This window comes from Nyctereutes procyonoides, unplaced genomic scaffold, assembly GCF_905146905.1.
Source record: "Nyctereutes procyonoides isolate TBG_1078 unplaced genomic scaffold, NYPRO_anot_genome, whole genome shotgun sequence".
NCBI lineage: Eukaryota > Metazoa > Chordata > Mammalia > Carnivora > Canidae > Nyctereutes > Nyctereutes procyonoides.
In genome coordinates this window covers 49,642,146-49,656,065 of record NW_026575020.1, presented here as the reverse complement: position 1 = coordinate 49,656,065, position 13,920 = coordinate 49,642,146, and the positions used below count along the sequence as shown (strand labels likewise).

The window sequence follows — 13,920 nt, the reverse complement described above, 5'->3', positions numbered from 1 at the left end:
TCCTTCTCCCTCTGCCTCTGACCTTGCTCATGCTCTCTCTCTCTCTTTCTCAAATAAATAAATAAAATATAAAAGAGAGAGGGATGGAGATAAATTAGTCCAACGGGATGTAACAGGTGGCATAATCAGAACCCATCGGGGTGCCACAGAAGCACACAGGGAAGACTCCAGTTCTTCTTAGGAAAACATTCTGCGGGGTTTTCAGTGAGTGTCTATCTCGGGGAAACTGCATCACTTTCCCCTTTCCCAGGAGAACAGACAAAGCATTGTTTTGAGCCCCCCAGACACACTCTCCAAGGCCTGACTGACATGCTAGAACTTACCCTGGAGACTTCAAAAGCAAATGCTGGTCTCCGGGGTCTTATTACATAAGAGCAGAAAGAAGAAATCTAGTGGGTTTTTTTTTTTTTTGAGTGAACACAGGTTACAAGCCCTGAGGTCATAGGCCCAGAAACAGCGTTAACTCTCCCTTCTCCCCCTCACAGTCGTGAAACCCAGTGGGGTCCACCTCAAGCTGGTTCTGAGGTTCTCAGACTTCGGGAAGGCCATGTTCAAACCCATGAGGTAAGTGACCGTCTTCCTCACCTCCACGTCCAGCTGTGGCAGCCGTAAGGGAGTTTTGACCGAAAATTAGTAAATGTGGACAGTTTGGGGAGGGGATCTCATCTGATATTGAGGCATATAAAATCCTGGGGAGAAAAAGTTGTGTTCCTTTTAAAAGGGAGTGATCGCGGGATGCCCGGGTGGCTCAGTGGTTGAGCATCTGCCTCTGGCTCAGGTCGTGATCCCCGGGCTCCTGGGATCCAGTCCCTGCATGGAGCCTGCTTCTCCCTCTGCCTGTGTCTCTGCTTCTCTCTCTGTGTCTCTCAGGAATAAATAAAATCTTTTTTAAAAAAAATAAAAGGGAGCGATCGCAGTGAGCACGCGTGGCTGGTTTAGCCAAGGCTCGAGAAGCAGGCAGGTGGTTCTTTGGTGCACCTGTCAGCTGAACACAGAGCCACCACGTTTGGGGCATTACAGGGTTTTTAGGGATTGTTATGGTTAGTCATGGGGGTTAGCGTAGACTCCTAAGTGAGCCTGGTTAAAGAGAGGAGGCAAAGGGAACATGATGTAGAAACAGGAGACATCAAAGGGAAGCATAAAAACAATGATAAATCTGCAAATCCACCACCCAGCATCAGATCCGCGAGTTGCATTCTCTGAGAATTCTTATCTGGCACATTAGGATGGCTGTGATTTCTCTAAAACTTTAAGCTCATTATACAGCAGGAGAGCCTTGCTTTCCCTTTCCGTACGTGGGGAGGAAAACCACGCACACTGGCCACGTTTTATATGCAGGAAAGCACAGGAAGTACCAGCCTACAGCCTCTCCTCTCCCCCCATCACTTACAAACTACAGGCAAAGACTGTTCAAATGAACCAGCTTTCCTCCTGAATAGAATGCAAACTCTCCAACATTGGGTCATAAAAGCCATTTTGTCTATTCTTATGCCATAACGTAAACTGTAATCCGCATTTGTATACAATTTAGTCCAAAGCCAAACAGCATCATTTTAAGACGTATTTCTCGGAAAGGCATGCATTTTTTTCGATAGGTAATTGAAAGCAAAAAAAAAAAAAATTGTCCCATGTTAAAAAGGGAAAGTAGAAATTTATCTTTGGATAATATAAATATGACCATAATTAAAGATTGCATTTTTCGTGTAATGTATATATAATCCAGGCACCGAGGAATACATCGACGCTTGCCAAAGCCTGAGAGGCACTGATGTAAAAATGGTTTTCAAATTTAAAATCACATCCAGACTTGCCATCCAGAAACAGAGAAATGATGTTTTAGAAAATTCGAAAAGGTGTCGGGGAGACTGCGTATTCTTATGGAGGGAATTCAGGAATTAATATTTGGAGAGGGGGACCCCTGGCCGCTCCCTGCTGCCTAGACATCCAGCGGCGCCGCTAGTGAGAAGGTGGGGGGCATGCCTCAGCCCAGGGACCTGTCCTTGAAATGAGGATGCACCCTATAAAACAGAACACCTGCTTGTAGCAGCCCTTCACCGTGGTCTCCAGGACTTGTGTTTTTTGGCCAAGTGCACATCACTATGTCTTTTGATCGCTGGAGCTGTGTATTTACAGCTTTCTGCAAAATTATGTGTATTTACATTTGAATTGCTTCTGCAGCCCTCATGCAGTCCCACGCAGCGGATTATAAAATTCATCACAGATCATCACTCTTCCGTGTGTATTAGCAGCAAGGCAAAGTCAACCTCGGGGCCAGAGGCCACGCTGCCCGGAATGATCGGGAGGCAGCTCTCTGTACATACGTACCCGGCTGGCCCATCACACTCGGGCGGGCCTGCTGCTTTTCAGGAATCCATTAGAGATTTTAAAATGTATAAAATCAGTCTCCTCTACACCAGCCTCCCTCAAGCCTCTGGCTGGGCTCCCTCTCAGGATTCCGCTGAGGTTTCTCTGAGGGGACAAGCTCATTTATTACCCTGTCACCCTAAGACCTGGACCTTTTCTGGTCTTCAAATGTCAGTTGCATTAAACCACATCCCAAGGACACTCTTCCTTTTAGAAGAGCCCAGCCTCCTACCCCACCTCTAACTCTTGACATCTGGGTCTGTGCTACCTCTGGCTGGCTGGCCAGTCCCTCTCTTCTGCTTATACCTGCCGAAGAATGTCTATATTTCTTCCCAATTCAACTAATTTTAAAGGATCAGCTGCTGGCACCAAAGTGGCTCAGGCAGGAGACTTGGTACGGGGCGTGCCTGCAGGACAAGGTCCTGCAAGAAGCCCGTGAGTCTTCTCCCAGCCAAGGGGGCCGGGGGCTGTCCCTGGCATGTCTTTCCATCATGCACGTGTACATTAAGAGCGCGAAAGCCTGCTTTCTCTTCCCTCCGGTCATGCTTCTCAGCTCTCTCCTCAGGCTCCTCATGAAGTCTGAGTCCAGGGCGTTGATTCCTCCCTTCCTTCCAGACAGCAGCGAGATGAAGAGACCCCCGAGGACTTCTTCTACTTCATTGACTTTCAGAGACACAACGCCGAGATCGCAGCTTTCCACCTGGACAGGTAGGGTTGCGCCCCCGCAAGGACGGACCACCACAGGGCCGCTGGGCAGACCTCAGGTGGGGCCTTCCTGGCACTTCTTCCTTCTGGCACCGGTCTTCCTCGTGAACCTCAGTGGCGCCTTTGAACTCAACACATTTCCCATTTAACCCCACGTCTGAACAACACGAGGCCTCTAAGATGATGAAATGAATGACCTAGAAAGAGAACCAACCCTGCCAGGCTGCTCAGGCTGCCGCCTTGGACCTGACCTTGCTCTTTGCTCTAGTCTTCTGATTGGAAATGGGAAGAATGCATCCACTCCCATGTATCCCAGGAGTCTTAAGGTTATGATATGAAAAGGTTGAGGGCAGCACGGGTGGCTCAGCGGTTTAGGGCCCCCTTCAGCCCAGGGTGTGATCCTGGAGACCCAGGATCAAGTCCCTCATGGGGCTCCCTGCATGGAGCCTGCTTCTCCCTCTGCCTGTGTCTCTGCCTCTCTCTCTGTGTCTCTCATGAATAAATAAATAAAACCTATAAAAAAAGAAAGAAAAGGTTGAAAGCACACTCATGAACTTCCTCCCCTCCCATGTGCCTGTCGTGGCTCCTCTAGGTGTGTTTTATTGGGCTGGCAGTCGGGGCATCACCCTGGGAGCTTTTCAGAAATCCAGGATCTCGGGCTCCCCCTGGACCCGCTGAATCTGAGCCTGCGTGTGAGCGAGATCCCAGGTCACACATATGCTCAACTGAAGTATGGAAAGCTCTGACCTAGAACACAGGTGGTGGGAAGGCTGGCCCAGGAGGCTTGCTAGAATAAGGATTCCTTCTCCACCCCTCCTCCAGCCCCTTTAGATACAGGTTGGCCCCGGGCGCGGTCGGCTCAGTACTGGCCAGGCTGGGTACGGTCAGGAATGCCATTTCCAATGGGCCACCCTCCGGCCCCCTGACTAGTCCTCAGACATGAACAGGGCTTTCTCTCCTGCAGGATTCTGGACTTCCGCCGGGTGCCACCCACAGTGGGGAGGCTAGTCAATGTCACCAAGGAAATCCTGGAAGTCACCAAGAATGAAATCCTGCAGAGCGTTTTCTTCGTCTCTCCAGGTAGAGAACTGGCCAGAACAACGTGCTGGGGTGAAGAGCACGGCCTGAGCTCCCGCCCTCATTCGGATGGCTATAGGCTGCCCTCAGGCCCTCCCACCCCGGCCCACCTGAGCATCACCCCAGGCGAACTGGGGATGGGAAAGGTAGTCTGTGAGATGCCAAGTAGCCTGTGTGCGCGGGAACTGCCCTGCCAGCCTCCTGGAACCAGATGTCACCTGTTCAAGCAAAGAGCATTCTAGTCACCTGAATGGGATGCAGTGGGGCTGGGTCCCGCACTTTCTCCGCCCTGAGACATCTGAAAAATTGGTACCCAGGATGCTCGGTTTACGAGCGCTCACAAGCCCCGACGCCGGGGAAAGCAATAGTTTCTTCTTTGGCCTCTTCCCTGGCTGAGCGTTGAGGCTTTCCCCTCCCTCCTGGAGGATTCGGGGGGCGGGGGTGGGAGCAGGAACATGGCATTGCCTCCTTCTCTTAGGCCTCCTCTCTCTCTCCTCCTGCACCCTCCAGCCAGCAACGTGTGCTTCTTTGCCAAGTGCCCGTATATGTGCAAGACTGAATATGCCGTCTGTGGCAACCCGCACCTGCTGGAGGGCTCCCTGTCCGCCTTCCTGCCGTCCCTCAACCTGGCCCCCAGGCTGTCTGTGCCCAACCCCTGGATCCGCTCCTACTCGCTGGCAGGAAAAGAAGAGTGAGTGGGCCCCCTGGCCGTGGTGCCGTCCCTTGCGTGGGGCTGCAGTCCCTGCACCGAGGCCTTGCAGCCAGCCTGGCTCTCGGATCCCCAAACCCCAGTCATTTCCTGATCTCGTCCCGATCCTGGGGCCAGCTGTGCCTGTTCTCCCCCCTTTAGTTCGGGTACTCAGTCACAAAGAGCCTCCTATGTGCAAGGGGGTATGGAACTGAGAGACACGGGCTCTCCTCTCCAGAAGCTCCCAGCCCTGGGGAGTGGGGGGGCGTCAGACCAGTAGCCAGATTATGAAAACACAGTGGCACCCTTGCTGTAATCTGGAGAAGCACATGCAGAGCCGGAAGGAGCAACACCTGCTCCACCTGCTCCACCTGCTCCACCTGAGTAAGCCCTGGAAAGCCAAGCCCCAGAGTTGTTCCCCCCACTCCAGGCCCCCCGGGACCAAGCGCACCCCCTGGCACATAGTAGTACTTGGTTTCTATCAGCTGAATGAATGAATAGTCCCAGTGGGAAGAGAAGTGAACAGGGAAGGGTCCCTGGAGGACACGACAGATCCTAGAGGACCCACGAAGGCTGAGCCGGAGCGAGCCCAGCAGATGGAGGGACGGGGGGGCATCCTAGCAGCCAGAGCTTGGGAGAGAGAATAAGGGCCTTGAAGGGAACGGGGGCTCCGAATGGTCCAGGAGAACTAGGGGGCCAGGTCCAGGGGGCTCAGTGACAGGAGCTGCAGAGAAGCAGGTGAGGGACAGGTGGCCTCCTGCCCCACCGCCTCCCCTCCGGCCCACGGTAACCCAGCCATCAGTGTAGCGCCCAGCAGAATGGATGCTCAAGACCCAGAACCTTCTTCTCCCCCACGTGGGAGTCTGCAGCCTGCCACGTGTCTTTGCCCCGGGGCCCCCCATGTACCCAGCTACCTACAGCCTGCAGGCCAGGAGCTGCCGGCAGCCCGGGCTGGGATGAGGGAGCCGGGACTTGGGGGGCGAGGGCAGGTGTGAGGAGGGCCCCCAACACCTCGCCATCTTGGCTCTTCCAGCCCCAGGACTTCTTCTCCCCCTCAGGTGGGAGGTCAATCCGCTTTACTGCGACACCGTCAAACAGATCTACCCGTACAACAGCAGCAACCGCCTCCTCAACATCATTGACATGGCCATCTTCGACTTCCTGATAGGTAGGTCCCCGCGCTGGGGCACTTGGTGGCCCTGGCCCTGGCCCCGGCTGTTGGGCTGGGATTCGCCGTGACCTTGGGCAACGAGGCAGAGCCTGGACTCTGAGGCCCGAGGAACCTCGCACGGCCCACAGCCTCCAAGTGCCAGAGGCCCCAGAGGACAGAGGTGAACGTGCTCCCCTTGTCAGAGGGGACCTCACTCAAGGCTGGCCCCCAGGACCCAGGTTTTCACCAGGTGAAAACCATCCACACGAGGGTCTGTTTGTTCCATTGGCTTCCTTCTCCCTCTGCACCATCGCCGATAACCGTGGGAAGCGTGGGGCCCTGGGCTCAGATTCCTGACTCAACTGCGAACAGGCCTCCGTGCCCGGGGAGGACGCAGACGTCCGAAGCATCCGCCCTCCTTTACAGGAAATATGGACCGGCACCATTATGAGATGTTCACCAAATTCGGGGATGATGGGTTCCTCATCCACCTTGACAACGCCAGAGGGTAAGCGTCCCAACACGGCTGTCCCGGCCGTAGCTGCTCAGGACAACCCCAAGGCCCCCCGAGAATGAGGCCCTTCCATGGTCACCGTCCCTGTGTCCTGGCCCGACTTGTTCCAGTTCCTCTTTCTCCTGATCTTTGCTAAGTAACGCTGGATTCTCCTCCAACCCGAGAGCATCCTGGTGAGACAGACTGATGTTTCCCACATTTCTTTACTCAATGCTTCAGTCTGGGAGGCAGAGCGCATGGCCCATCCTCAGTGTCTGGCCCCCTGTAGTTAGGGAATGAATGAATGAGTGAATGAAGGAAGGAAGAAGGAATGATGCCGGCACAGAGGCTCTTGGGAGCTGATGGACAAGGAGGGGGCTGCAGAGGCAGCTTCCATGGCCCCTGGCACTTTACCCCACGCTGTGAGTCCAAACAAGGCTGAGGGAGAGGAGACTGGAAACCATTAGGAGGGAAGTGCTGCGGGCCACCCTGAACGCCCATGTCCCCTTCCAGGTTTGGACGACACTCCCAGGACGAACTCTCCATCCTGTCCCCGCTGTCCCAGTGCTGCAGGTGAGCCTCCAGCTCCAGGGCAGGTGGCAAGGTGACTCTCCATGCCCCCACAGCCGAGCTCAGAAGGTCTCAGTGTTCACTGGGCTAGGACCCCGGTGGGTAGGGGAGCAGGAATGACCTCATTTCTTGTCCACTGACAGAATTTTCCCCGGCAACCCCCATCTCTCCCATCTGTCAGCAGAGGATGAATGAGGACCTCATCTTTTAAACCCTTCAGTTGCCAACTTTAATCTCGAACCCACTCAGAGAAGAGCTCACCCTTGCAGAGCCTGATAGTCTTTGACACGACTAATCAGATTCCCTGCTTCGCTCAGCACTTAACATAAGCTCGTAAATATTACTACTTGCTCACCATCTAAGTAAAATCCTGATTAAAGCCCCATAAACTGGGGACGCCTGGCTGGCTCAGTCGATAGAGCATAAGACTCTTGATCTCAGCGTCGTGGATTCAAGCTTCACATTGAGTATAGAGATTACTTAAGAATAAAATATTTAGGGCCACCTGGGTGACTCAGTCAGTTGAGCATCCAGCTCTTGGTTTTGGCTCAGGTCCTAGTCTCGGGGTCATGGGATCAAGTCCCAGGTCTGGCTCTGCACTCAGCACAGAGTCTGCTTAAGACTCTTCCTCTCTCTGCCCCTCTCCCCTCAAAAGAAACAAAACTAATCTTAAAAAAAAAAAATTTAAATGAAAAAAAAATCTTTAAAAAGTCCCACAAATTCGTGTCAGATTGAAAGGAAGTCCTTTGACCTTTGGCCACCATTCGCTAGAGAATGTCTAACCCACTTCCATACCTCTCTGGTGTCGAAGTCAGGCTTGTGAAATGGCCCGCCTGCTTGGAGCTAACTAGAAATACGTGCTGCGTGCCTAGCAAAACCACCTCATTTATTTCTAGCTGGAAAACTCTGAGCAAAGCAGGTTCTTTATCCACTTTTCGGCTCATTTAAACGTGCCTCCCTCCAACCCTCCCTCTCCTGAGTGGACAGGCAGTGGTTGTTGATGACAAGTCAGACAATTAAGCGGCTTACACATCTGAGTGCAAGTCAAGATTCTCACATAAAATGAAATCAAAATCCTCAAGTCGAGATTGGTTCCACCCCATTTCCGTCTAATAGTCTGATACAGAGAAATAAAGTTGGCAAGAAAACAGCTTAGAGGTGGAGGGTATCTATGGCTTTTGAGATGGCAAATATCTTCATCATTTCACCTACCAGAAACTTCTCTCAGTGGCTTTAAATCTCCTTGAGATGTTGTGAACAGGTCACTTATTTCCTTTTCCCCAGTTTTCATTCACATGTGCTTGAGGAAACACTGGGGGAGAGAAGGCTCCCAGAACAGCTACGACAGCTGTTTGTGGGGAAAGTTGAGGCAAGCCTTTTCTCTTCACATTTACTTACTTGCCTCCTCTGACTCTGTCCTTCCAGGATAAAGAAGAAAACGCTTTTGCACCTGCAGCTGCTGGCCCAGGCCGACTACAGACTCAGTGACGTGATGCGGGAGTCTTTGCTAGAAGACCAGCTCAGCCCAGTCCTCACAGAGCCCCACCTCCTGGCCCTGGACCGGAGACTCCAAATCATCCTACAGACAGTGGAGGGGTGTGTGGAGGTCCACGGAGAACAGAGTGTCATAGCCCTTGACTCAGCAGAACAGTCAGCCCCGGACTCTAGCCAGGCTAACTTGACAAGCTAAGGGCTGGATGAAGCCAGATTTCGGGAACTGTATGTGGAGCCAGCAGTGGACTCTTGGGGGTGGACCACTGCTTCCTTGCGTCCCCGTCCATGCTGGCGGTGCTGGGTCATGAGCTCTGGAAGAGGCAGGGCACTGGGATGATTCCACAAGAAAAAAAGAAGAGGGACCCACTCAACTTTCTTCCTTGGTGCGTGGCTTCTCTAGTGGAACTCCCTCTTTCCCAAAAAGCACTGCTTCATCAAAGCCACAGACCATCCATCTCCTGAGCCCACCGGGCAATCTGGATAGGAGTTGGGCTTGGAAGGATTGGAAGCCTTGTCCCAGAAAAAGAGTAGAACAAATAAAATTAAAGGACACCAATGGACACCTAGCTGACCTCCAGATCCTTATTATATCTACAAGGATCATTTCTGATCCAGATAAAACATCTGGCATCTCACGAGGAGACAAAAAAAAATATCTAAAAATGGTTAGCTCTCAAGCTGGTTCAAAGTAGACTTCACACTTTCTATGTATGTCCCAGTCACCGTGGCCCAAACTGAATATAGTAATCCCTTACTGAACAGTCCCAAAGCAAGCTCTCAAAAATGTTATTATGAGGGATAAAAAATAACATAGGGATTTGCTCAGAATATCTCAAAGGGGATGTTTTCAATCTGAAGAGTATTTAAGTATCAACCAAAATAACATCAAGTATGTCAAATTTAGCCTCCAGCAACAATAGAAGGAATTGTAATGAAGGGAAAACCAGGGTAGTCTGGTTGTACAAGTAGAAGATGGAAGAGCATAGGAAGGAGCCTAGCAGGTGCATGAGCCTGGACTCAGGCAGGAGAGAAGCCAAGACCTACCAGAGCCCACCCACCACAATCCTCTTTTCCACAAGGTCCCAGAACAGTAGTCACCCACCAGCCCCCAAGAGAAGCAGGAGGCTCTGAGGTCTGACACCCTAGATGCCCCACCCTTGAGCTGCATTATCAAAAAACGACTAAATCAAGTTGACTTTTTACGATTTTATTTATTTGATTGAGAGTGAACAAGCACGAGCAGCGGCAGAGGGAGAGGGAGCAGACTCCCCACCGAGCAGGGAGGCCAACGTGGGGCTTGATCCCAGGACCCCGAGATCATGATCTGAGCTGAAAGCAGACGCTTCACTGACTGAGCCCCCCCCCCACCAGATACCCCTCAAGTTTCGAAGCCTCTCTTAAAAATGGCTGGGTTTGGGATCCCTGGGTGGCGCAGCGGTTTAGCGCCTGCCTTTGGCCCAGGGCGCGATCCTGGAGACCCGGGATCGAATCCCACGTCGGGCTCCCGGTGCATGGAGCCTGCTTCTCCCTCTGCCTGTGTCTCTGCCTCTCTCTCTCTCATTCTATGTGACTATCATAAAAAAAAAAAAAAAAAAAAAAAAAAAAGGCTGGGTTTGGGATCCCATCCCCTCAGCCTCCTCCCTACTGACTTGCCAACATCTGAGACACCTTTCATAGGAGGCTTGGTTTCTTATTTTGTAATTCATGTCTGAAAACCCAAATGATAGGAATGTATTCACACTATAGAGCAATTAGTCAACAAGTAAAAATGGCTGATATCAGCACATCCATTTCTCTGAGAAAGGCCAGAGGCTCAACTCTACAAGTGTGTGTGTGTGTGTGTGTGTGTGTGTGTAGGGGGGATGTTGAGCAAAGCTGTCGGTGGGTACCAGGTCAGGCACCATAGAGGTCGTCCAAGCCCTGACAGGACAAGTTAACATGGGTGTTTCTGACCCACCGGGTACCCCACATCATTGCTGCATTACCTTGGACCCTGTGTCTCCATGACAACAACATCAGAGCCACTCACTGAGCTCTTCCCACACAGAGAATCCCTTACCTCCAAGGTACACAGAAAAAAAAAAAAAACTGTCTCACAAAATCATAAAACATAATGATTTAAACCTACTCCCAAGTGTTCTTTCCACCATAATACAAAAACCTGAGAGTACTTCAATGTGTGGTTATGTTTATGTAAAAAAAAAAAAAAAAATCAACCCTTTAGTAGGACCTCCACCCTAGAGGCTTCCATCACTTGTGGGCTCTACTGCTGCTCAGGGCTTCCCACTTCACAAACTGTCTCCTACTTTGGGTGGAGGGACCAGATAATTGCACACAGAGGAATGGCAGAAAAATATTTAGGCAAAGACACTCAAAGAACAGCACTTGAATGGTCTGGCATATCAAACTGCAGAGCCTAAGGAAGGTAAGCCACAGCTCCATCCCAAACCCAGCCACTTCTAGGACAGTGCGCTAGTTTTCAAATGGCCTACAATAAAAATTGTGGTGTATTTTAAAAGGGTAATAGCATGGAGTTCGATCACAGTATGTAAAGTACCAAGTTACCTAATTTATTACTTCAACACCCCATTATTTTTCACTAATGCAAAGATTAAGACTCTATCATTTGTTTAAAAAAATACCAGAAAACAAAAGACTCCTTTCTTAGAATGGTCAGCTTCTCCCAACATGACTCCTTTTTCATTGACTTACCATAACACAAAAACTCTCCTGTCACTCTAACAACCGTTCACTTTACTACTGACAATGTAGTAGTAACAATGAAAAGTGTACAGTACGTAAATTGGTAGGGAGAAGGGTTTGAAGGAATTCGTCTTTGCCTACCCAAAAGCCAGGACAATCTGAGTTGAAGACTGTTAAATGTAGTTGGTCCTCTTATTTGGGGTAATTTTATGGTCTATGAAGTCACCACGGACACCAAATTAGTGGAGACTGCACCATTTGCTCCTAGAGGAAATAAAGGGTTTAGATTCCCATGAGGCTCTAGTTACAATTCTGTAAACAAATCAATACACAATCCTGTCTTACGTGTTAAGGTGTGTTAAAGACACCATATTACGTATCATTGTTTTACCGCAAGTTCAGGGCGGCCCAGCACATAACCCAGGCCTTAAAGAAGCTAGTTAAAACACCTGTTTGCTCTATAAGACACACGATCACAGCCTCCTTGGCCTTAGGAACACTACCCAGCACTTTATCCCTACACTTGGGGGCCATATTAAATACCAACATCACCAGCAGAAAGCACAAAAAAATGCCAGAGCAGCACTAGAGAGACCGTGAGCCGGGCATCTGATGGCAGCGGGAGAGCCAGAACCACAAAGCAGAGCACCGCTCTGTTCAAAGTCAGCTAGGCACACATGCTTTGGGAGAATCAAAAGTCTCTGCCACTCCACTCATGTCCGAGAATGCTCTGAGTACTGACTTGGGGGTTACTAATACCTTTAAGCAGGTAGGCAAATCCACAGAATTCGCAAATAAAACCAGGACTAAGCCGAACTCCTTGGACATGAACTGAGATGATAAAACCAGTGCTCTCCATCTAGTGGTGACTTTGAGAATCACAAAGCTACGTAAGCTAAATTGGCAGAACGTGTACAAAATGAAAAAACTACACTCATTAGTGGTTTGAGTTTTAGGTGGACTCAGGATGAAGCCACAGCTCTGAACTTAATGTTAACAAATTTCACCAATAAATGTACACAGGAATACTGATTTCTATGCGAAAGCTCCACAGAGTAAGAAGGGAGAGATTCAAGACTCCTTTAGAATCTCCTATCTATGGCCTTTACTGATAGTGGTATGATAGCTACTTTGGGGGACATATTAAAGGTGAGCTGGCCACTGCCTCTCAATGTTGTTCCAGCTCATCTAGCAATATATGGCCAGGACTGAACAAAAATACAAAAAGATTCAGTTATTAATTTGTGATTGTGGAGATAAAGCAGTATTAAGAAAACAAACATCATGCCACTCAATTTTAAAATGTCAACATTGGGACGCCTGAGTGGCTCAGCGGTTGAGCTCCTGCCTTCAGCCCAGGGCATGATCCTGGAGTCCCGGGATTGAGTCCCACATCAGGCTCCCTGCATGGGCCTGCTTTTCTCTCTGCCTGTGTCTCTGCCTGTCTCTCATGAATAAATAAATAAAATCTTATAAATAAATAAATAGTCAATATTGAAGTCATTAAAAAACAAAAAAAACAATTTCACATGAGCCAGTGTTCTAGAAGGAGAATGAAACTAGAACCAGTCTAGTCAATCCAAAGAAGTTTTCTTCGGTTCTAATATATGGTGATGCTAAATGTTCCCTGTCCAGTGGGCTGAGGGGAAGGGCCTACTGAATCCTGATAAAGTGCACCTGTTACAAAGGAGCACAAATTCAAGAATGTTCTAGAACAGGAACATCTCCAACCTCACTGGATGTGAAGGATTTAGTACCAATAAACTAATGAGTATAACTTAATCATCTCAGAAATCTGAAGAATATCAGAACTAAGACTTTATGAATGTAAAGTATACCCAAGTAAGCACGCCCAAATACCCAAAGGCATGTATTAAATTTAAACCAGAGTACGCTGATCCAGAAATGACTTTTCCCAGAAGTCTGGGAAAGTTCCAAGACCAGAGAACCAGTCTGCCTCTAATAAAAAGGAAACTTTTTTGGCTTTTGATTTCATCCTCTCCTTCTATTATATTATACACTAAAGAGATCTGCTTCAATTCAATCATGCTTTAAGTAAGGATCTGAGATTCACTCTTTGGAATGGGTTGGAAAACACAAAACAAACATTATTCTTTCAAATACTAATCCTGTAATTGCCTCTTGATTTTCATTCTTGCCCACCAGATTACAAATCTCTGGGGGAAAGGGGGAAGAAGACAAGAAGGAAAGGAGAAAGGGAAGAAAAACTGATCCATTTTAGAATTTAAATTATTTAATCTTTTTTATTATACTTGACCTACTGTTAAGACAATCTATAACAAAAAGAATAGAGTATATTAGCACACACAGTATAATCAGACTAGTAACCAGGAAACGATACAAAATGGTCCTTTGGCCATCTATACTTTCTAGAGCAGTAGATCACTTAAATTCACTTACCATGCCCAGAAATGCCTTCTAAAGCCCTGAATATCAACTAAGACAAATTATGCCAATTGTGATTTCTCACATATACTCAGATTGCACAAGAGAAAGCTTTAAATGTGATAATTTTTAAATTTAGACTTAAAATTCCTTAGATTAAAAACTACAAAAGGGAGTAAACAGCAAGCCAAATGATTTAAGAGCAAAACTCATTTAGAAAGCATTATATGTATCTAAATGTACATGAACATGATTATATACATATATGAA

The 13,920-nt window shown here is 49.0% G+C and overlaps 1 protein-coding gene across 2 annotated transcripts in view; it reads left to right on the top strand.

Moving 5' to 3' along the window:
• FAM20A (FAM20A golgi associated secretory pathway pseudokinase) overlaps nt 1-9,107 on the top strand; it is a 48,938-nt gene extending 39,831 nt beyond the window's left edge. For both annotated transcript variants that reach the window (XM_055333445.1, XM_055333451.1), the window contains 8 exons: nt 486-564; nt 2,980-3,072; nt 4,034-4,149; nt 4,657-4,837; nt 5,893-6,002; nt 6,411-6,492; nt 6,991-7,050; nt 8,473-9,107. In XM_055333445.1, coding sequence (XP_055189420.1) covers nt 486-564; nt 2,980-3,072; nt 4,034-4,149; nt 4,657-4,837; nt 5,893-6,002; nt 6,411-6,492; nt 6,991-7,050; nt 8,473-8,737 — 986 coding nt within the window. In that variant the 3' untranslated portion in view covers nt 8,738-9,107. The remainder of the gene's footprint in view (nt 1-485; nt 565-2,979; nt 3,073-4,033; nt 4,150-4,656; nt 4,838-5,892; nt 6,003-6,410; nt 6,493-6,990; nt 7,051-8,472) is intronic.
• Nucleotides 9,108-13,920: the final 4,813 nt, after the last annotated feature.